The sequence below is a fragment of the Halichoeres trimaculatus genome, unplaced genomic scaffold (genome assembly GCF_033239565.1).
Source record: "Halichoeres trimaculatus isolate MK-OKI-2021-1 unplaced genomic scaffold, fHalTri1.1 fHalTri1_scaffold_3, whole genome shotgun sequence".
Lineage (NCBI taxonomy): Eukaryota > Metazoa > Chordata > Actinopteri > Labriformes > Labridae > Halichoeres > Halichoeres trimaculatus.
Genome location: NW_027437181.1, coordinates 28775727 through 28798590, shown reverse-complemented (window position 1 = coordinate 28798590; position 22864 = coordinate 28775727). Strand labels below are relative to the sequence as shown.

The window sequence follows — 22864 nt, the reverse complement described above, 5'->3', positions numbered from 1 at the left end:
ATATTTTTAATCAAAAAGTAATAAAAGCAATTTGATTTAATTTTACACCAGATTTTGTCTCCTGTATCCAAGAAGAGGACACTAAGTAGCTATTGAGTAGGGAGTATGTAAAAAACAAAATGAAGCAAAAAAATATGTTTATTGACAGAAGTTAAAAGTTGGATTTTCTTTTTCTAACAAAGACCAACTTTTCATCTTATAAATATGAGATAAAGACAGGAAAACAACTGGGTCAGAGGGACCTAAGATCTACAAACAGGTACATTGAGGTGCATGAGAAAAAAGGTACAACAAGGAATCAAAATGTTTAATTTCTTACTGTTTTGTCTGTCATACAGAAAATGAGAAGGAGCCATTTGTCAGCAATCTAGGGATGACAACATAATAGCCATCCAGAATTTAACAAGAAAAGTTTATTATGTAAATCTACAGAGGTTTAGATACAAAGAAGTTGGTAAAGGTTTGTTTTAAAGCTAAAGTTTGAGCTTTGGAATCCAACTGTGTAAGGAATGCAGAGAGCAGCTTTCATTTCACAAATCACTGATACAGTTCAAGCAACATCCAAATAAAAATACATTAACAATTTAAAGTGGCTGCTCAACACAGCATCCGTACTGCCCATCCTGCAAATCACAAAATCTACATGTCTGCGTTTGAACTTCCTGTTATTCACAAAGGCACTGAAAGGCAATGAGATGTTTGATTTTCATATGGTGTTTCAGAATTATAGTTTTGGGCCATTAGCCTGAACTTCTACCCCCACTGGCTCCCTCCTCTCAACCTGTCGGTCCAAGGTGGGGCTGAGGCCCCTGAGGGCTGCAGTGGGCATGCGGGAAACCCCGTTTACTGTCAGTGCTCCACTGTCTATTGGGCAGATATAGTCTGCAGAGTCATCAGGTTTCCTCTTCCTCAGGTGGCTGAACTGAGTGAAGCCCAGCTTCTTTGGCTGAAAACATGAAAAAATGACTTTGATTATTATCCTTCAACATCCAGGGGCAATGTGACTCATGCATTTTGCCCTCACCTTTACTTTAGCAGTGGTTGTGAGGGGCACATGGCCTGTAGCATTGCCGTACTCTCTCTTTTCCTGCGTGGCTTGAGGCCCAACCAGTGAAGAGAAGGCAGTGGCGAGGTGGCGCCGGAGCAAAGTCTTCTGTGGAGGAATATTTAATAGCAGGGCCAAAGTCTCTGAGCTGAAGCGAGGCTCCAGGATCTGTTTGGAAGAGCATATTGACAACAGATGGCAGCAACAAATTACAGTCTGCAGGCTCGTCATGTAAGCATGTGCTGCAGGTAGGATTTAAAGACTTGCAGAGAAGCAAAAAATGAGACAGTGCAGTTCGGTACTTACAATCAGCCCACCATGAACTCCGCTGCCCCGAAGATTAGGAGCAAACTCAGCCAGGTCCACCGCTCTGAGCCACTCCATCACACGGTGGTTAGACCACTGCACCACCTCTGAGGGAGAGGGCTGTCTCTGAAAGATCACAAAGACAATAACAATCATTTGTCTTTCTTTAATATCACCAATTAAATTTCTGATGTATGTTAAGCATGTCTTTAGGAGACAAGTGAGAGGAAAAATACAGTTTTAAATGTTTGAGCAGCTGTGCATATGCTGCCACCTTGTGGATGCCTGAAATCATTACATCTCAAAAATCAGAAAATAAGTCAAACTATGGCCCGGTTTCACAGACAAGACTTAAGCCAAGTCCAAGACTAAAATGCAGTTTGAGCTGGCTTGACTTTAAACCACTTGCACAGATTAATCTTAAAATTGTCATAGATTTCTTTTCTGTTCCGGATTATATAAAGCCAATTGCAAGAAGGTGGATTAGAGCTACTCCACGACTAAATTGAAGTTTATATTAATCCTGCAAGGAGGCAGGTTTAACATCTGCTTAATACCCTTAGTTCCCTTATAGTTTGTGAAAGGGAGCACACAATTGGTTTGGGAGCATGGAGTATTTGGAATATCTAAATGAAGACCAGGAGCTGCATGGTGGTGCAACAGTTAGCGCTGCAGCCTCACACCAGTTCGAGTCCCAGCTTTCTGGGGGCCTTTCTGTGTGGAGTTTGCATGTTCTCTCCGTGCATGTGTGGGTCCTCTCCGGGGAACTCATGCTTCTTCCCACAGTCCAAAAACATGCTCATCAGGTTAATTGAGCGCTCCAAATTACCCCTAGGTGTGAGTATGTGCGTGAATGGTCGTCTGTCTCTGTGTCAGCTGGCTGGTGACCAGTCCAGGGTGTACCCCACCTCTCACCCAATGACAGCTGGGATAGGCTCCAGCCACCCACTACCCCAAAAAGGATAAGTGGTTCAGAAAATGGATGGATAGATGGATAAATGAAGACCAATATCTGCTGCAGAGGCCAGCCAGACGAACGCTTGTGGATCAGAGTTTCATATGTACAAAGAAGACGTATGAGAGATAATCCCTTTGCTTGAGCCTGGACTTTCCTCCATGTCTCTAAGAGGAAGGCCTGTACCCAGTTCTCTTCGAGTTCTGACCCCTGTGAGGTCTTTGGCATTTCAAGTTGTGTTCAATGGCAGCAGTATGGCCTTTACTTTCAATGACAGCATGATTTCACACAACTTGTTTAAGTAGAGTTTTTTCAAACTCAGTAAAGTTTTTTCATACACATTCTTCTGGCTTCACTCATGTTTGGTGTCAGAATTCACTTCAGCAAAGCTGCCTTCAATTCCACTCCAGGGTTTTATCATCACCGTTAGTATGTATGGCTAATGGTATCTGCTCCCACATAGGCTAATGAGAATCGACACAGGTGTTGTCACTGAAGCTTACTCCAGGACTTCATAGTCTGGGACTAACTAAAACAAATGTAAGCTACGCTCATGCAAGCTACTTAAATAGCCCAGCTTTACTAGTCTGACTAAGGCCTACTCCTGGCTTAATATAAGCCTTGTCTGTGAAACTGGGCCAATGTGTTTTAATAATGTGTTATATTTGTAAGAACAGCAAAATTAAAATCATGACATAAAGCACGAGACAACATCTACGTACAATCCACCCTCTGACTTGTCTCCATTCTGGCTTACCTCTTCCCCTGGTCGACGTCGTAGACAGTTCGGGTTAAACTTGTTGGCGTGAAGCACATGGATGGCACATTTAATACTGAGATGATGAAGCTGGCTGGTAACCTTCAGTGTCAGGAGGTCATTCTGAGAGAAGAGCAAAAAACCCCAGAGAAAGTGAAAACATTTAGGTTTATTTTGAAACTAAGATTTCAAAGCATTTTCTGACGTTCACCAAAATACAAAGTATGACATTACACAGGGTTAAATCCTACCACTGTCAAGTATTGAATCATTCGACCGTCCACTCGAGCTTCATGGAATTGATCTTTATACTGAGGCAAACCAATATCATCGAGCCAACCTGAACAGGAAAAAACAAAAGACACCGATTCACGTCACAGTCACCTGACAATTTATCATCATTGTTTTAAGAAGCTTGACAAGTCTCACTCATTCATTATGATTTGGATAAGAAGAAGCTTTCAGCATGACATCTGCCGCCTAAACTCACGTGTGACCCAGATGTGATCCAGCTCTGATGATTTCTCCACAACTTTTGTTGTGAAAGCGCTCAAAGCCAGCTGCAGCTTCTTCCTGTGCAGAGGATGCTTCATACCCATCTCCTAAAACCACAAAAGAGATTTTCTCATGGTGAAACTAAAGACTGCCATAGCCATGATATTATCTCAGGGTTGAGTTTTAAACCTTATGAACTGTCCTGTTTGATTCCTGACCTTCTCGAAGTCTTGGGGTGAAGCAGCCAGGAGTGTTTGTCCACTTTCAACCCACTGTCTGGTGAGACTGACATACTGGCCCAGTCCATAGTCCTCTAACCAGCTGCACACCTGCTCTTTGGTCCACTGGCTGAATGGAATATTCATATCACTGAAAAAAAGACATTAGAAATGTAATGAATCTACTGGACTTGTTTAAATGATCCTCTTGCCAAAAATGCCTCCAGGAGTTCTAAAGAGGTATTTGGGAAAGAAAGTAAGTAGGGCTCATTTCAAAGCAACAAAGTCTGATGGTACATCTTGAAACACTTATATTAGGAGAACTGCCATGCAAATTCAGGATAGGAGCACAATAAAACTCACCGTGCAGAGTTATGAGATTCAGGGGTCCTGGTCAGTCTCGGGCCAGCTGTAGCACGTAGTCCTCCTCTTCTAAACTGACCACCATCGGGATCTGCTGCCTGGAGCCCCCCAGACTGGGTTCTCCGGAGTCTGTGGAGACAAGGTTGAACAAATAATCACAAAACGTGCTCTGAGGGCTATCTGTTTGTTTTTGACTGCAGTGACACCCGTGGCTGGAATTGGTAGACTCAATTTTCCATGATTATCACCCTCTGCTGTAAAGACATGACTTGGGCATGACAAGGGGCAACATCCGGTTTAGAAAAATGAAGCCTATGCAGAAATGCTAAAAGTTGTTGTTCATCGAGAATCCACTTGAGGCTGGCTGCATAAAAAGTGGAAGTCACCCAGCCAAAAAACAGACTTAAATGGCATTGAAAAGCATATTCACAGCCTTGTTGAAAAAACGGCTTGGCTTTTAAATGCTGATTTCTCTATCAGAACACACAGGTGATTTTTTTCCAATTTAGTGGTGTAGAAAAAATAAGGATTATTTGATTGTCCAATCAGAGACACAGCTCAGCTAAAGAGACTGACAGGCACTCTGTAGCTCAAGACCTGAGTTGTATCCAATGTGACTGCGTCCACAGATTAGCTTCATTTCATGGTATCAGGAACAGACGGGTGACATCACTGAGATTACGTCCATGTTTTATGCAGTCTATGGTTTTGAAGTAAATGAATGAAGATCAGATCTTCTTTTTAACACGACTTTTCTCTAAGACAACGTTTGTGGGATGCAGAGCAACAAGGTGATTTATTTATTAACAGTTATGTAGCGCTACTGTTTGAACATCACAACAAGCAAACTTTGTAAACTTGGTTTGTAGCATATTTAGTGTAAAGAAGGTGAGCAGATCTGTTTAGTGTTACTCACAGCTTGATGCCCTAAGATGTGTCTGTTCTGTATTATATTGATAGATGCTCTAGTCTAAACACACCACTTCATTTTGACTGCACTGCAAATTATTCTGTACTTACCAAGATTTAAATTCTAACATTTAGACATGTTAGAAATTCAACCTTGTTCTAATACGCTTTTTGCTTGGTTTTAATGTTTTAATGGGTTTATGGCAAAAACTCAAAATTTAGTTTGATCTTAAAATAAAAAAATAAAAAATAAAATAGTTAAAACAAGCTAAGTTGAATCGCTCATGAAAGTCTGATGTAAAATCTTGTTTCAAGATTAAGTGATAACTTCAAGGTGCTTGATTTAAAATTAACATAAAATAAATCTGTTAAAAAACAGATTTGAACTGCTGAATGGCTCTGACATGTAAAAACAATGTGGAGGAGACACAAACTGAACCATAACTCCTTATTACTTCACTTCATGTGACAAAAAGTCCTGATTAAAACTAAAAGTTTCAAACCGCTTCTCAGAATGTATCACAAATATATCCTTTCTCAGTCTAAAACAGATGCAACCTCCTCCAGCCTAAGGGGGGTGTGAAGGTGAGGTGATTATTCTCTCTTTATTTTTCAAACTACACTATTCTTGAATAAATCTAACATGACTTATTTGAGTTCAGAAAATTGTATGTTCCATGAATAAGGACCGGTTTTAACACCACAGGCTCATATGAGGCTGTAGCAAACTGGTAATGATGTTGTCTCAAAGTCTGACAGTCAGGGATTTGATTCCAGTTGTTGGATCACATAAAAAGTGGATCAAAAAGTGATCCAGTGGACTGTGTGGGTGAATGAGACTGGGGCTTTTGAGGCCAGTGTGACAAAGAGGTGTTAAAACTGTAATCCAGTCCATGACTTTTAATATGGGATTATGCTAATTTCAAGATGAGCCAGTTTGTATCAAGAAACATACTTCTCAAATACTGAGTCATTTGTCACCTAAATTAGAAAATATTTTTGTTGTCCTGAGGCTTCAGCTGCTAAAATTAAGAATAAAAAAGAAAGAAATTGGATGTTTTAGACTTTGGACAGTATATTTCACTCATTATTGTGTTCAAGGAAGCGTGTTTTTAAGTATTTACAACTAAAGTTGAGCATTTTCTCTTTGTTGTAATACCTGGGAAAACTTTCCAAGGCATGCTTTTTTCTAGATTCAAAAATCTTATTTCAAGATTACTTGTCAAAGAAAATTATCTTTCTGTATGGACAGATAATCGGACTAGTTTTTAAGACATGTTCTCATCCAGTTCAGTGTTTTTATCTTGTATTAAGGCTCCCCTTTTTTGCAGAGTGCTGCATGTGGATTGGAGTTTGCATTAGCACAAACAGCTTATCCTGTGTTTTTTCCTCTGCTCTGTCACTCTCCTGTTTAACCTTCTTCTGCTGTTCTGTCCCTTTTCTCTTTCAAGTCCAGGGTCTGCTGGACTAAGGTACTACAAAATAAATCAAAGAGATCTTTTTCTTCAGGAAAAAAAAGGAAATATCATGCTGCTTACTCAGTCCACTCACTTCCTACTGCCTAATTGCCTTAGTGTAGTCAAAGGGACTTTCACTCTATCTGCCGATTAAGGTTGTTCTTATATTAAGAGATGGCATGCGTTTTTTTTGTTTGTTTTTTTTTTCTCTGGTGGAGTGTGTATAATCTTACTTACTTCCCCCAGAGCTTCTTGAAGCTCCTGTTGTTCTTCATGTATTCTGGTGAGCCCACAGTGCGCTGGCCCGGCTGTGTATTTGCTCCAGAGTGAGCTGGAGAATTATCGCTGGAAGTGCTGTCATCAACTTTCTCCAGCTTTCCTGCAAGAGGACACAAAAACAATCAGTGTCACACAAACAGGTACAAATTGGGTTTACACTTCCATGAGTGGACAGCAGAGGGGGACAAAGATGCAACAAGACTAAAGCAGGCATCACTGTTACACCAAAAAGTTATTGTACCCTCAAATATGATCCTGCCCAAACCAAGGAGGCAGGCAGTAATGAACACTGCACTTTTTACTGGTTAAAGGAAAAATTTTGAGTCTTTGTTTTTCCAACAATAACTTCTGCTTCTCTAAACGTACTTTCATGGTAATATCTAGACCTTCAAACCTTACACATAATCTTATGTTAAGGTTATGTCTTAAAGCTTTCAGATGTGGTATAGAACTTAATTATTTGTCAGACTAACAAGTTACCTCCTCAACACCACATCCAATCCAATCCTTAATAAAGACCTCTTTGGGTATCTTTCAATACAAAGGCAGGACAGATTAAATGGCATATGAGATGTAAAAATGCACCATAATGAAACAAACAACACTTAACTGTTAAATGAGATTTATGTGACAAAGATACAGGTACTATACGTATAGATAATACAAAAACCTTAGAGAAAAGATGATGTTCACTGTTTTGTTCATTCTATTAAAAGTTAAGATGGTTTGAGTTTCATTCTACCAAACTGAGGGAGACTCGTGGCGAGGTTCACTCAGCAACTCTGTAAATTATGGGTATTTTTTGCCAGTTCTGCTCAATTTCTAGTTTCTTCTGTTATGGCCAAATCTTGATAGCGAAAAAGATTAAACTTCATTTTTTATCAGCATACCAGACAGAACCAACCAACAGAACGTTGCGAGTGCAGCGGTGCACATGTGGTGCTCTGAATTAAACACAGAGCTCCTTTCAGAAGAGGGAAAGCACAGGTCGCAGACCATTGAGCTCAGCAAATGATTCATTGGTTAATGTCCCATGAAAATGACAGGGTCTGAACTAAATTTTACAAGGTGTGATCTTTGTGATATGAGCCGCAGCCGGTCACCTCTCTGAGGCAGAATGCTGCAGAGAGGAATCAGGGTGGGGCTTGAGCTAAAAGTGGATGATGAAGCTGAGGGAGGGTGGAGCTGGGGTGAGTGTGGTCAATCAGAGCAACAGAGAGGGTGTGTTTGGTAAGAGCGCTGCCCCATGATCCATCTGCTCTGTCAGGAGCCTCTGAAATTAGCTGTGATCAAAGGCACACGGGTCGTCTGGTCTGGGAGGAGTGGTTAGCTCCAAATATGATTGCTGCCTCTGCTAGGGCGAACTGCTGGCCTCAAGGCCCCCCAAAGAAAAACAAAGTCGTGCTCTCAATTAGGAGTTATTACTGCACATTATCTACCATATCATTAATAACATCCTGTGTAGTTTGAGTTCAAGTTTAGACTTACTTTGGCAGGAGTCGCCATCTTCACTCCCATCTGGAGACCTTTGAGTCTGGATTTCACTGCTGCTGTCTACAGTCCCATTGTGCTCTGGCAGAGAGGAGTTCACAGGCAACGTCTGACTCCTGGTGTCAGCCAGGGGACTCTGGGTAAACCATATAAGACAGAAAATGAGCTAAATCAAGCAAGCAGATGTGAAATACCTGTGACAAAATAAAGGGAGGTTCATTCCTAAGAGCCCCCTGAGTACACTTACAAAGTACCTTTTGTGAAGGTTCATTTGTCAGGTCATTCATGCTGCTTGATAAAGTCTGTGATTCTGTTCTGAAAAAGAAAAGAACCAACTAGTCAGATATGTTAAATCTAACTAGTCAGAAATGTGAAATTTAAATCCAGGGAAGATATTTATACAAAAAGCTCTGTCACTACCTGGAATCACTGTCTTTATGGGATGATGAGACAGATGTTTGATGGGAGGAAGAACTGTTTGTTGAAGCCTGTGATATGGAAAATATGAGAAAATTAAATGAGCTGGTATTTCTACTGATGAAAAGTGTGAATGTTAACATAACCAAAAATTACCCTGTTCACTTGGGGTAAAACTTGATTTTAGAAGTCCGCAAATTTCATCACACTTAGGTAATGATTAGACAAAGTATTGTCTTATTTCTTTGAAATTAGCACATAACTTTTTTAGATTTATGTCCAAATTTATTGTTGCAAGTCACAATTGGTAGGTTACTGTTTGTTTCCAGTTTCTTAGAAAGGTACTTCAGATTGCAAGGTAAGAAGGTGGCAATTAGCAAATAATTTATTTGAAATTAAATCCCAACCCACCACAAAATGTTTTTAGAAGTATCCCAACGTTTCTGCTGTTTCCAGAGAAGCAGGTGATAAATAGCTGCTTAGTTCTTGAAACAGAAGTTAGGTTCATTGTTTCCTCTGATAATTACCTTTGAAATGTTCAGTGAATAATTCAATTTCCCAATAAGCAGTTGATTGTTAGCTATTTGTTATTTTATTTCACTAAGTTCTTCAGTACAGAGTTTGTTGATATGCATAACTGAGGTCACATGTAAAATGATGAACCTTTATGATTAGGCCTATAATGTTTTACATGATACAACTGAAGGCTTCAGATGTGATATTCACCAAGAGTGGGGTTGTAAATTGGTCTTTCCTAATTGTGATAGACACTGTGAGTACAGGCGCACTGCAAAACAGACTTTGGCCAGAAGTTATGTGCTAATTTTCACCACATAATAATTTCAAAGAAATAAGAAAAAACTTTGTCTAATTATTACCTCAGTGCGATGAAATTTGCAGACCCCTAAAGAAAAGTGTTACCTCACTTGCTTATAAATACACTGTAAAATAGTCAGGTTGGTGCAGTTTTTATATTGATGCAGGAAAAAACTGAAACAATCACACAACTGTTTGTACCCACTTCAGATTTAACGTCCTCAGACTTTGCACTGGCTGAATCAGCATTCTTCATCAGTCCGTGCTCTTCCTCCTCGCTGCTGCTGGATGCAGTCCTACCATTGGACAATAAACGAACAGCAGGTGGAGCTGTCGCAACAAAGACAAGACATGTTTTTCTCTCAACTCCTGCACTTAGTGTGCTGAACAAAAGGAAGTGTGGTGGCTGAGAATTTGCTCAGGAACTGTTGCTAACATGAACCAGGCGGCAGCAGGGAGGCTCCAGAATGGAATAAGCTGATTACCTTGCCTTGTGCTGTGAGTGACCTCTCTGAATTGCTTGCACTGATTCAGGAGCAGAGTGAGCTCCTCTATACGTCGGTCCTGAGGGAAACAGAGAAGACTGAGAGGGTTTGAAGGCCGACAAAACTCAATTAAGATGTTTATCTAAGGTTAGGAAACACACATATGGACTTTCTACATCCTTCAGTTACTGACCACTATACCACACAAACATCCTTTTTTTTTTTTCAACATATGGCCTTAACATCAAAGCAGTGGATAGGGAGGGGGTTGACACAGGCCTGGATGGAAATCTTAGTTGTGGTAAGCAGCTGTGTGGAGTGTGTATGTGTATGTGTGTGTGTGTGTGTGTGTGTGTGTGTGTGTGTGTGTGTGTGTGTGTGTGTGTGTGTGTGTGTGTGTGTGTGTGTGTGTGTGTGTGTGTGTGTGTGTGTTTTGAAGTGGTGCCCAGGCCTGGTTTTGCCATGGCTCTCTTAATGCAGCACACTCCAAAATTAGGCCTGGCAGGTCGAGGCCTCCTTAAGTGTGGCTTTGCCCGAAATGGTTTTCTTGGATGTGTGTGTGTATGGGTGTGTGTGTGCTTGTGTGTTCTCTCTGGTGTGCCACATGTTGAGCTGTGTCTGTAAGTCTTTAAAGTCCAAACTACTCTGAGAATACAAAAGCTCCTCTGTACTATAAATGTTCGGAGGGCGGAGAGTCTGTGAAACGACAACATCCACAACGAGGTTAGCTTCTAGCCTTTTAAACAGCAGTGGTGATAGTAGCGCTACATACAGGCCAGTGTGACACTGTAGTAAACAGATGACAGCACACACACACACACACACACACACACACACACACACACACACACACACACACACACACACACACAGCTCTGTGTGGGTTAACCATGTACAGCTGTGCTGACCAAACAGAGAAAGGATGCTTGCAGTCTTACCTTCTCATCATTGGCTGCTAACAGCGATTTCATTCCACTCCTGAGCTTCTGCAGCTCCTCATCTATAAAAAGAAACCCCAAACTATATAAACCTGTATACACAGCTGCTTATGTCATATAAAGCTGCATTTTGACTGGATGGAAACATCTGTGATATGGTTATTCAGAAGGCAAAAATACACGCTCGCACTTTGTAATCCAAACCCCGTATTTTTAGATCCCGTATTTTAATCAACCAATCGTAGCTTCAGCCATGTCAGCTTTATTTATCTGCCCCCTTCGGTACATGGACACTTTCTTTGTAACAACTGCAAGCACACAGGCTGCATTGCTGTTGAGTGACAGTAATAATATACTTAGCAAGTGCTCTTGGGAGGGCCTCATCTTTGAGCGATGAAATTAAGAACAAACAAAACTTTACGCTTTCAGGAATCAAAAAGCCGAGGGGAAAAACAGAGAGAGTGCATCGAGTAATTTTGGAAACAAGTTGGTGATTGGTAAAGCTGCCCCTGAGAGCAAAAGGAAACAAAAGATAATGAAATAAGGAGACATGTCTGGAGAAAGGAAAATAATTTAATGATCAAGAGTAGACGTAGCCCCTGGGTTTATAATGATTTTATAAGAGGCTTTCACTTGGTGTTGAGCATCTTTTTGTGCATCTCTTCAAAAAAAGGGAGACAGACGGTGAATTAAAGGCAGAGACTTTCCCCAGAGCTGTTTATGAAAGTTAATGAATGCATAAAGGAGTGATTACCTCTGTCACCCATCAGGCTGGGTTACTCTGTCAGTGAGAGCAGGTTTTTTCTGTGTGTGTGTGTGTTGTTGAAGAGTTTGCTGCTGGGTGCTTTACTTACCTCTCTCTGGGCTCTCAGAGGGTAGACAGGGTCTGGCCAGGAGCTGAGTGTGCAAGCTCTCGATCTCAGCGTTCTTACAGAGCAGAAGCTGCTGAAGGCTGCTGATCTCCGCCTGTGGGAAATCACACGGAGAGAAATCACAGCTGAGAGGACATGCAGCTCTGCACAAACGCACACCGCATGTGCCAGAAGATGCCTGTTCGAACATGCACAGCCAGGAGCTTATACACATTCACCAAAACAACACATGTACATGTTTCTTCATTAGAGCGCCAACACATGTCCCCACTTGTAATCCAAATCCTCTGAGGTGTAAATGTTTTCCCCCTCAGTTATATAAATCGTTATATGAAAACAGCCACAACAAAGCAGTTCAACATTAAGTTCTAGAGAGCAAAACATCACGCCTCTTTCTTTTTACTTTATTTTGAAGTAGCATCTGTTTAAAAAAAAAAAAAAAAAACAGATGGCAATAATTGAAGTTCAGGGTGAGCTCTGTTTGTCTGATGTGTTGAAAACAAGGAAGGTAACAATACTATTTTCTGCCACCTTCTGCAGGTTGTAGCTGCACTTTTAACTTTAAACTGAAAATGCAGATTTGCAGATTATAATACAACTTTGAACAATAACTTTATATATATGCATCACAAGGATCCATTTCTTTTATTTTCTTTTTTCTTTTCTTTTATTTCAAATTAAGCGTGAGTTAAAAAAGGAAAAAAAAAAGAAGAAAAAAAAGGAAAAAAAAAAAGAAAAGGATCCATTTCTACAGTCATTTGAACATTTTCAAAATGCGTGGCCTTGATGACCGTCATATCCAGACTGACCAGCCAACACTGTGATGATAGAATTTTTGTAAACACATGGAGTCATACGTAAAAGTTTAAAAGTCTCCTCCAAAGGGAAAGTATGATTGAGAGGAAAGGTAAAAGACTAACAGCATAATGAAAGAAATGGACAGCTTTTAAAAGGACGAGAGATGAGACAGATGATAAAATAATGGGAGAGATAATCTAATCTCTAAGAAATTAATCCCAATGGATCATGCCAAAGTATACATGTAGGACAGTAAAAAAAGGGACTCAGCCATTATCAAATCTAATTCTGGGTTTATTCAAACAGAGGGAAATGGTTCTCAGGCTTTTTACAAAAACAAAGGTGTCTGAGAATCAGAGGGAGGGAGGGAGAGAGTGCAAAAACAGACCGACTCACTTCACAAGCTGGAACATTGGATTGTACAGCTTTTAGGAAAGTTGAGTGGACAGTTAGCAGTGGAATTTGGGCACTGATTGTGGAGTCTAGACTGTGAAATTCAGATCTTTCTTTTTACCTTTGTTGCTTTGAGTTTCTTCTCATACTGTAGTTTCTGATCCTCCAGGTGCTCCACTTTGTCCTTGAGAATCCTCAGCTCCTTCAGCAGGCCCTGCAACAAAAGACAACACCAGTCATAAAGCTAGTTTAAACACAAAGATGATGCTAAAGTTAATGCATGAAACTCTTATATTTTTTTCATTCATGTAGCATCAGATAAAAAGGTTGTTTAAACTTCAAGACGATGCTTTCTAGTCATGCTTATACACTCAGCTGGGAAGCTAGTTCACATATTTTAAGGACACTAGTCATGGGTTTGGATATTAGTAATAAGCACTGAGTCATGACAAAACATATTTCATGACACTTAAAGTATAATGACATAAAAACAGAGTCCCATTGGACCAGCTTTACATAAGCTGTGTCTCACTGCAAAGAAGGGGTATCATGCTTTCCCATATTCTAATCAAATAACAATATATTAAATAACAATGCGGGAAGTCAATACCGAGCATGTGCAGATTTTCAAATTGCGATGTATTCACATGTCATGGTAATCTGTCAGTAATCTGCTTAAAATAGTCCATTCTGAAAATAGCTCAAGATCTTCTTGAAACTTGCTGAAATGATGAGGTGATCACATAAGGATCTTCTAACTGGTTTAAGACATGTTAGAGCAGTGGACCCCAAACATCAAGGTCTACCTCTAGCTCTGCCCCCAAAGGGCCTCCAGAAGGCCAGTCAGAGTGAAAGGGGCAGGGAGCTGTAAAGACAGCAGCTGAGGTTTTCTCAAACACCAGTGAGACATGAAAACAGATATTTTTGAGATGTAAAACCTGTGATGCTACTCCAGGAGTACTAGAGTGACAATATAAATCCTTTAAAAAAGCACAATACCCCCTCTTCATGGGTGCAAAGTTGCCATCAAACCGTATCTTGGAAATAATTAGTTTGCATTTTAAGTTGTTTCAGTGTTTGGTAACAGCAGAGGGGCATTAGGTTAATCTGAACCAATGAAACATTTGTTAATTGCAGACAACAAAACTGTCCCAGGGTTGTAAATTTTACATCCTTACAGCTATTCACTGAGTAAGTCACTTTTCTGAATGCACTGTTGGCTGGTGGAGGTTCTCCAAACACGCTTACAACTGATAACTTTTGTTGGCTTCCACAAATGGAATAACAGCCTTTCAGAGTTATGAAAAATGTGGACCCTAACCAGAGTGAGACAACAACCGTGAGATTGAGTGGTGAAATATCAACCACAACGTGCAGAAATCATGGTTTCATTGACATTTTCTCCATTCATGGAAAGCAAAAGCACAAACACAAGCCATTACACATCTCAAATGCAGAGAGAGCCGACAGCCAACCTATCTTCCTGAACAAAGCATCATGACAACCAGTGCTGAATGAGAGCACAACGTAGTAAATAAACATTTGTGTAAACAGTGCAAGACTTAACCATTCTTTCTATTTAATTATTTAGAGAGATTCAGTGTTAATCTACTCTGAGCAAACTTTATTAGAGTTGGAAATCAAAAGTCTCCATTCAACAGGCAGAAACCACAAAAAGAACCAGAGCCACTGGTGAGCAGCCATCCACAACAACCAGAGGACAAAGACAATGGTAACATGCAAAAAATGTGTCATTTATTGATGCATAACAGATAAATAGGATTAGATCTGTAGACTAACCACACAGCTGAGAGACCCAGAGGTTGAAGGTATTGGTTAAGTTTCTCTTGTATTAGTATCCGGACTCAATGATTAAACACACCACAGTGAGACAACCCGTGCTGCCAACACTAGAAATCATGCAGGCAGGCTGTGCCTACACTTTCTCCTCCAGAGTGGCCCTCCTGCTCTGCATCTGAACCAGCAGCCTCTTCCAGGCTGGGCGTACTCCCATCATCAGGCCTTTCTGGAGCCTCCTCTAGTTTGTGAATCACCCCCGAGGTCGTGTCGCAGGACAGTCCTTGTTTATCCTCATCGGACTCACTGGGACACTTGACTGGAGAGTTGCTGTCAGCCAGGATTTCCAAAGCTTTTTTCTCCTGGATCTTGCTATTGATCTCTTCCTGAAACCTACACATCTGCTCCTGGAGCTCGCTAATGAAATTCACAACAGTCTGACAGAAACAGGAGGAAAGGATAGAGGGTAATATTTGGAAGAAAGAGGAGCAGATGGACATCAAAGTAGAGGAGTTTATTTGAAATCCTTTTTCTTTTAGCAAATGCCCACTGAAGTCTTTTTACTTGAGAAAGTATTATATCGTGCAGGGGACTAAATACATCAATATGATACAGAACCTGTATAAGGAACACACCACCTTGGCTCTTCAGCAAGCACACAGGGCCAGTTTTTCACATCCGGTCTGGGTAAACATGAAGTTCATATGAGCCCTTACTTCCCTCTTCCTTTTGGCCATCACTGTTGAACATTTGGCTGACATCTTCCTAAAGCTACTACGTTATCTAATGAGCAGTTTACATTCATACGGTGTTTGAGGGGTGAGCAGGTTTGCCATCTTTTAAACTGATCTGTGCCTGATGTCCCTTCAGAAAGAGTGTAAACAGCAGCCCAGTTATGCTCGGACTGTGGACAGAGGAAGTCTCACTCGGGGTCCGGTGCAGCGGATATGACAGATGATATGGAGTGCCTCCATGGCTAAATTTAACTATGAGTTTACTGGCTCCACAGCAAGGAGGCTTTAGCATGCTGTGTGTGTCTGTGTGTGTGTGTCTCTGTGTTGAAATGTTTGTGTTGTACAGGCAGCACGTGGGAGGCCTTTAAAGGGTTCAAAGCAGATTTTTTCCTATTCTCCTTAAGTCCAGACAGCTGTTGCTGTAGGGAAAGTTTCATGCACGAGATGAAAGATGAATTAAGAAGCACTCAAATATTTTCTACATAGAGCCACTTATTTGTGTATTTCTATCTTTTTAAATTACACACCAAAAACCTTTAAACTACACACAACACACCTTTAAATGTCTATTTTTGTTATTTTTGCAACATGTTTTTCCAGGGAAGGCAGGGTCATTTTTCTCAACCTTCACCCATCACCAAGTACAAATTTATCTGGGCTGCGTCCTACACACACTCATATTTGGTCCACCATCCATCATGCCAGCTCTGCTACGCCTGAACTCTTTTAACCTGAGGACACAAAGGCTCTTTGACCAGCAGTGTTTTGACAGTAACTACATACATTACAGTATCCTGTCTACTTTCGCTGCTTCCCCTCTCTCCTATTCATACGGTCACTGAATGCCTGGGATGTCAGCTGGTAACCAGACACATCAGGCTAAAGTAAATACATGATTCAGTTAAACTGACAAAATATGTAAACCCCTTGGAGACGCTTTTTCCTGTGGATTTTGCCCAGGAACAACAGAGCCAGGGTTGGGGTGAATGTTTCCCTCCATCAGTCCAGTAAGTGTTTATGGTCTTCCATAAAATCAGCAGCTGACTTCAAGGTTAACTACATCTGAGCACAAGGCAGATTTTTGTGTGTTTCCTGTCACTCCTGGCAGAGTTGGGTGCAAATTTCCAAAGAGTGAAGCTAAAGAGGTTTTTCTTGCTTTACTGAGTCCTCTATAAAGAAAATGTTTGGTTATTGGGTATCAGACACTCAGAGACTTCAGAGTTTAACTCTAAATTTGTAGCTCAACTTAAGTGACGGATGGGTCAGACTCTTAATGGAAAGTAACTGAATGTAGTCCATATGGTCTTACTCAACTTTGATGGATACAAATCTGCTTCAAATCAGTTCAGACAACCGTACAGTCTTTGCTCTAATGACTGAAACATTTCTAAATGTAAAGTATGAGTATATTAGCCTGTCCTACCTCTGCTTTGTGCTGCCGTTCAGCCCCGTGGTTCTGTTTTCCCTCCATGTCTGCCAGCTTTATTTTCAGGTAGGACACCTCCCCCATAAGACTCAGCTTCTGGCTCTCCAGGGACGTCCTATGCAGGAGCTCCTGTCAGCACACAGCACACAGCAGGAGCATGAGGCAGCGACACAAACAGGCACCCAGGTTAACACACTGTCCCCTTCACTGATACTCCATACTTACTGGACAAAGGCGACATTAAGCGTGAGGCACCGAGAGCCTCCAGCTCTGTAATGACAGTCCCCTTAGACAAACCCTCTGGTTTCAGACGCTGTTTGAGTGGCTAAATATACACAACCCATGACCACTATTTATAATGCCTATTTCACAGCTCACTCAAAGTACACAGCAGAGGGGAGGGAGAGGGAGAAGGAGAAAAAGGGAGGGAGGGGGAGATTTACCAAAAGCATGCAAAACATCCATAGAAAGAGCATTAAAATAACTTGAGCAGGTGCATTTTCCTGTCAGTATGAATGGCTGTCAGTCAAACCTGGCACTTTAAATCTACTGTACAGTCGGGGACTATTTGTCCTGAATGTCTGTCAGCTTGGAGAGCTAAACTACTCCAGGCAGGCACATGTATTACTAATTTGGTGGATGTCAAGCAGGTGCTATATCACTTAAAGTCTAGAAATGAGCATCGGAGGCAGGCAAACAGTACATATAGACACATCCATTTAAAACCCTGGCTTTGGAAAAAATCTGTTATCCTTCTACAGTGCACATGGAAAATATTAGAGCTTTGTCACCAGGAAGAGATTTACGGCTCAGGTCCAAAGCCTCATAATGACCACGTCTCCAAGAAACCAGCCCTGACTGCCCTTTGATACACTGCACACATACACCACTGAATATAGGAGTTAGACACAGAGTGTTAAGTTCACAGCTTGTAAAATTACTCAGAATACACGGAAGTACTCGAGTTTAAGTGGAAAATATTACAGTAGATGCATTAAAAGAACAAGAAATGTGTATTTCTGTTGCAATACCTGGTTCATTTTACTCCAGTGTCTGCCAGCAGCAAAGGAAGTGTTTCCCCCTCATGTGTGCGGTAGCTTAAAGTCTCCTCTATATCAAAGTTTCATGGATCCATCCCAGCAGAATTACATGTAGCGTTTAACAGAGTCTCTCTTGTGGAAGTGGAGTCAAAAGAAAACAACTAAAAGTAGCAGACATACACTCCTGACTCTCAAAGGAGCACCACCCCTATTCTTTCTCCCTCCCTCCCATCTCTCCACCTTTCCCAGATTTGACTCTTACTCATTTGTCCCCATCTCTGTTCTCCCTCTCTTCGTTTGGGTGTGTGTGTGTGGTTGTGTGTGATTTGTACACATGCATGGACTTATTCATGTCGGTTACAAGTTGGGAGGCGTGGCTATTTGTAATCACCTGCCCAGACGAACCAGTCTAGCCCTGCACAAACCAGAAATATGTACGCTCCAAGACGCTGCCCTGGGATGAGTCTGGGCTCCCTAAATATTTTTTGTTGTCAAGGTAATCTGCTGCCAAATATGCTGGAATTTCTGCCCAGGAAGCAGAACTCATCCTTGGTTAACTTGTGCAGTTTATGAGAAAAGATTGGATCTGCAGAAGGATTTTATTTAGAAGATGGATGGACAGTCTGGGGCCCTGACACTCTGCAATAAAAGGAAGAACAATATTGATGTAAAAGCTCTGGATGTCTCCAGGGGGAAGTCAGAGTTTCCTGACTGTGGTCCAGTCATACGCCAAGTATGTGGTATTGAGAAAGACTAATGTGAGATGTGTTGGTGTGTCGAGGTGTGAAGCAGCTTACTTGCTGTAGCATCTCTTCAGTGGAGTTGAGTTTGAGCTGATGCTCCACCAGAGAGTTCTCCAGATCGTTGATCTTGGCTCCCTGAGCCTCCACCTGGTCTGTCAGCACACTCACCTATGTGTGTATTTTGTTTGTGGAGAAAAAGTCAAGTTGAGAACCTGTTTCATTAAACCAAAGCTTCAAAATAAAACAGCTTTTCCATCATCCAGAGGCATATTTTACACATAGGCTCAGCTGGAACTCTTGAGGCTTCATTTCTCATTTGCAACACCAAGTTTCTTTCAAATTAATCCCAGCTATTTCAGTATAATTGCTGTGCTGAATTTTGTCGGAATTTCCTCTTAAGTGCCAGATCAAACATGATGTCTATTCATGAGAAATGAATGATCCTTTGTACCTTACCAGCTTGCAACACTCCAGCGGCTCTCGCTAGGTCAGCAGAACTCAAGTTTAATGTAATTCAGTAGAGAAACGATTAAGACCTCATAACAGCTAATCACAAGCTAAGAGGCAGCTTCAAGCAGCCAACTGGAGCAGATTTTCCCAAGGAATGTTTCATGTGAGGCCAGAAACAAACAGGGCACCTGCTCTCACACACCTACACGCTGCAGTGCAGTGCAGCAGGGTGGTGCTAGCCTCAACGTGCCTGAGATAAGCACTTATTCACAAGGGCTGATAAAGGCACACCTACACGCTTATATACACTGTGCAGACACATCACACAAAACCAGACATTCTAGTGTTGTTACAGCGCCTAACCCAGCTTTGTGACTGTTGCTTCACTCTTTACGCAACATTTACAGCACAGAACTTTGCTCTACCTTTGCCCTTTCTCACCTCTCTGCTTTGACGCTGTTATGTGATATGGGCACAGAGTAGAGCCAGCTCCCACTAACAGTGTGGTGTCATCTGTCCCCTTTTATTTGAGCAGGCTCCTATCCAATATCAACCTTTATGAATGGATGTCCAGGCATGCTCTGAAAAGGCTGCCACTGCACAAAGTATTAATCTTATTGTTTCAAAAAGATAACAAGGACTCACTGTTTTGTGTTTTTAATGGACTAACTCATCTCACCTGCAGGATTAGTGACTCTTTGTCTCCCTCCAGACGTGATAACCGCTCCTGGTAGGACTCTCTGCTGCCGGGTGGATGGAGGTTTACCTTCAGAATAAAGGTCAGCCAGAAAGTTCAGTCAGCACACGGCTCAAGCAGATAAGTTGCTCAATGGGTCAAACTGGATTTTTGTCAATGAGCTTAGCAAACAAATCCATTGTGACGAAAGTTCCCACAGGTGAAAATCTGTGAGAACTTTTTAAATCCTTATCCCCCGTTATAAGTTTTTGCGTTTTACCTTTGACACTGGCTCATTAATGAAAAAAAAAGTTTGAAGGTTGAGCTCCAGTTTGGCAATGTAATGAGGGATATTTTGGAGCACTCAGTGTGCAAGGGGACTAAAGTGCAACCAAACTGGCTCTGATTCGCAGCAATTCAGGCTGTCAGCCATAATCATGGAAACATTATGTAGCTCACCGTGTCAGTCATCCTGAGCCAGCCTGCCCAAGTAGTTTGCAATGGTTTTAAAAGCCTTCAATACACAATAAACAATACCCTTAAAAAAGAAGAAGAAGAAGAAGAAAAACAAATCTATGTAGAAGTTTTGAGATAGGTTTACAGCTTACAGTATGAATACTTAATGTCTTGGTTTGTGTTTTCAAGCCCTGTATTTGACTTGGTGTTTGATAGATTTCGATTCCCTTAAGACCTGTATACATGTTTCATAAATTTCACAAAAATTTCTAGAAGACTCTCCTATGAGGTAAACATCTTAAAGGCAGCCCTGACTTCAATCTTTCATTTATAGAGAGCTGTACTGTATAGTTCAGTAAAAAAAAAAACTAAATTTGTGACTTAGAGTCTCTTGAAACTCTGTTGTTGTGTTTGTTGTCAGAGAATTGTTGAACAGAGTGAATAACTTCTGTGAGACTGTGGTTTTTGGTGCTGAACTGAAAAGAATAAAAACATACTTCATGGCTGAGTCTGGTTTTTAAAAAGTATTTCTATAGCTATATTTCTTCCAGCGCATGGTTTTGAATCCCACTTTGTTTGCAGATAAATCTATCTATCTATGAAGGGTATTCACCAACATGACAAAAAGATTTAATCAATAAATACCATATAGCTGCCCAAAATGGCACAAAGATTGGTCACAAAGAAAAAAAAATACACATTTACAGGTTCATTATTCTGTAATAGCCTCTGATTTGACCATACATTTTGAGCCTGTAGTTTAAAACTGTAACTTTCCAAATTTTCATGCATGTGCACAAAAAAGCTTCCTCAATAACCTTCAGGAAGAACTCCAACCTCTCAGAGGTGGAAAGGATTAACGACTTCTTAATGGTTACAAGATGCTTTGTGCTGTCCTAAGACTCTGCAGGTTCAATTGGCAGGAAATGATCTCAGCTGACATGCGCAGGCATTTATCCTGCTCTTTAATCTTTGTAAAAACAGTGTGAAGAGTCTGTCATAAATTCAGTAACTCCCCCATGTGCACTTAATAGTTAAACCATTAACTGTAGTGAAGATACATTTTAGATTCAAGAAAAACTTTGCATTTCCAGCATCATTCAAGTCGCTGACCTAACTTGTTTGTAGAATGGACTCAAACCCCTGCAGAGCTCCTCAACAAGCATTTTTTAACATCTGGTTTTAGTAACACTTGAACACTAGCTGCATTTTCCTCCGTCTTTGTACTTTTAGTTTTGCAAATAGCTTGCATATCGGAGTGCACATATTGTACATTCTGCAGCACAACTCAAAAGCAAAACACTTCTCCCTCCTAAATTATCTACCATGGTAACCGTAATTATGTTGAAAAAGCAACAACACTGCAGGAGTAAGACAAACAACCCAGATCCTTGCTGCAATTACTTTTTGAACTACAAAAGCATAAAGAGAAAGCGTGCAAGTTGAAAAAGTCTTACCTTTCTAAGCCAGGCAAAATGTTTGTGGAAATCAATGTCATACTCCATTGTGCAGGCCCATTGTACTGTAGGTCTGGTTTTTGTTCTTACTAACAGAAATTAGCTTGTGCTAAGAAGCATCAAGGAGGATGAGAAGGTGGCAAATCAACTGCAAAAAAATTCAAGTCTCACTCAAAGCTCCTAACCATGCTGCACTCTGGATCTCCCTGAATCAAACTCTCCTCCTTTACTGACTCTCCATAGTGCAGTTGGAGTAAAAGCAGAGAGGACTTTGGTCCGTGTGGTTTGGAGTCTGGGCAGCCTGAAACTTTCAGAGCTCAGCCGAATAACTCAAACTATGCCAGCTGGCTGTACTCCCTTTCTTTCTTCTCTCCACTTTTTTTCTACCTCTCTTTAACTCCCCCTTTTTCCTTCTCCCCTGCTCTCTATCTAAAACACTCTCTGACTGCTTCAGTATCTCTCACACCTCCTGATCTCTCATCGTTTTCTGTCCTCCCTTCCTTTCTGCTGTGCCTCTCTGTGTCTGTCTGCAGCCCGTTCTCCTGCTGTCTGAGGTGCCTCTGGAGTCAGTCGAGCTAATTTTGCGGGGCTTCCTAAAGGGGCACGGGGGGAGAGGAAACTTTCTGCAGCACATGCTTGTCAGATGTGGTGCAGAGCAAAAAGCCTGTAAAGAGGATGCAGAAGAGGAGGAGGAGGAGGAGGAGGCAGTTGGGGGGAACTGAGAGGAACAAGGGTGCAAAAGTGACAGTATCAAATAAGTGGAGAGAAGAGGAGGGAAAACACGGGGGATGGATTACCTGTAGCAGACTGACAAACATCCACTGAGGAAGAGGAAGGATAGGGATATTCATGGGTACATAAAAAGGAAACAAAGGAGAGTTGGACAGTGCGCAGGGGCTGCAACTGCTTCTACTTTAAAACAGGAGCTCTGGATCTCATTACCGGTGCAGATTGCAATGTATCCAGCTTCCAGCTCACTATTTCTTTGCAGACAGGAAAAAGCCCTGCAGATGTTGATGGCCTGGATCAAAGAGTTCAATATCACGTAACTAATAAAACCCATCAGGTCTGTGGCGGTAGAAGCACTAGAC

At 41.3% G+C, this 22864-nt stretch overlaps 1 protein-coding gene across 3 annotated transcripts; it reads right to left on the bottom strand.

The window, feature by feature from the left end:
• Positions 1-233: 233 nt before the first annotated feature.
• On the bottom strand, positions 234-22317 carry ppfibp2a (PPFIA binding protein 2a). 3 transcript variants are annotated; one of them, XM_074666386.1, is made up of 21 exons: positions 21774-22317; positions 19864-19950; positions 18789-18902; positions 16949-17080; positions 13116-13208; positions 11786-11897; positions 10932-10993; positions 9994-10072; positions 9714-9838; positions 8696-8763; positions 8530-8590; positions 8273-8411; positions 6743-6884; positions 4140-4268; positions 3777-3927; positions 3554-3665; positions 3315-3403; positions 3064-3186; positions 1352-1477; positions 1025-1213; positions 234-946 (listed from the first exon to the last, which is right to left on the bottom strand). In XM_074666386.1, the coding sequence occupies exons 1-21, from the start codon at positions 21819-21821 to the stop codon at positions 725-727; spliced, it is 2403 nt and encodes an 800-aa protein (XP_074522487.1). In that variant the 5' UTR covers positions 21822-22317; the 3' UTR covers positions 234-724. The 3 variants fall into 3 exon arrangements, with proteins under 3 accessions (XP_074522487.1, XP_074522488.1, XP_074522489.1); XM_074666387.1 differs by lacking the exons at positions 18789-18902; positions 19864-19950; positions 21774-22317 and adding an exon at positions 17983-18172; XM_074666388.1 differs by lacking the exons at positions 18789-18902; positions 19864-19950; positions 21774-22317 and adding an exon at positions 17177-17282.
• Between the last annotated feature and the right edge of the window lie 547 nt (positions 22318-22864).

What these genes read in the sequence shown, in the direction of transcription:
- ppfibp2a (XM_074666386.1), bottom strand. Translation starts at nt 21,821, where the DNA reads ATGGAGTATGACATTGATTTCCACAAACATTTTGCCTGGCTTAGAAAG. An exon ending in CACTCACAGCACAAGGCAAG is followed by an intron (nt 9,839 to 9,993) that starts GTAATCAGCTTA and finishes TTGTTGCGACAG; the next exon opens with CTCCACCTGCTGTTCGTTTA. An exon ending in CACCCCAAGACTTCGAGAAG is followed by an intron (nt 3,666 to 3,776) that starts GTCAGGAATCAA and finishes TTGTGGTTTTAG; the next exon opens with GAGATGGGTATGAAGCATCC.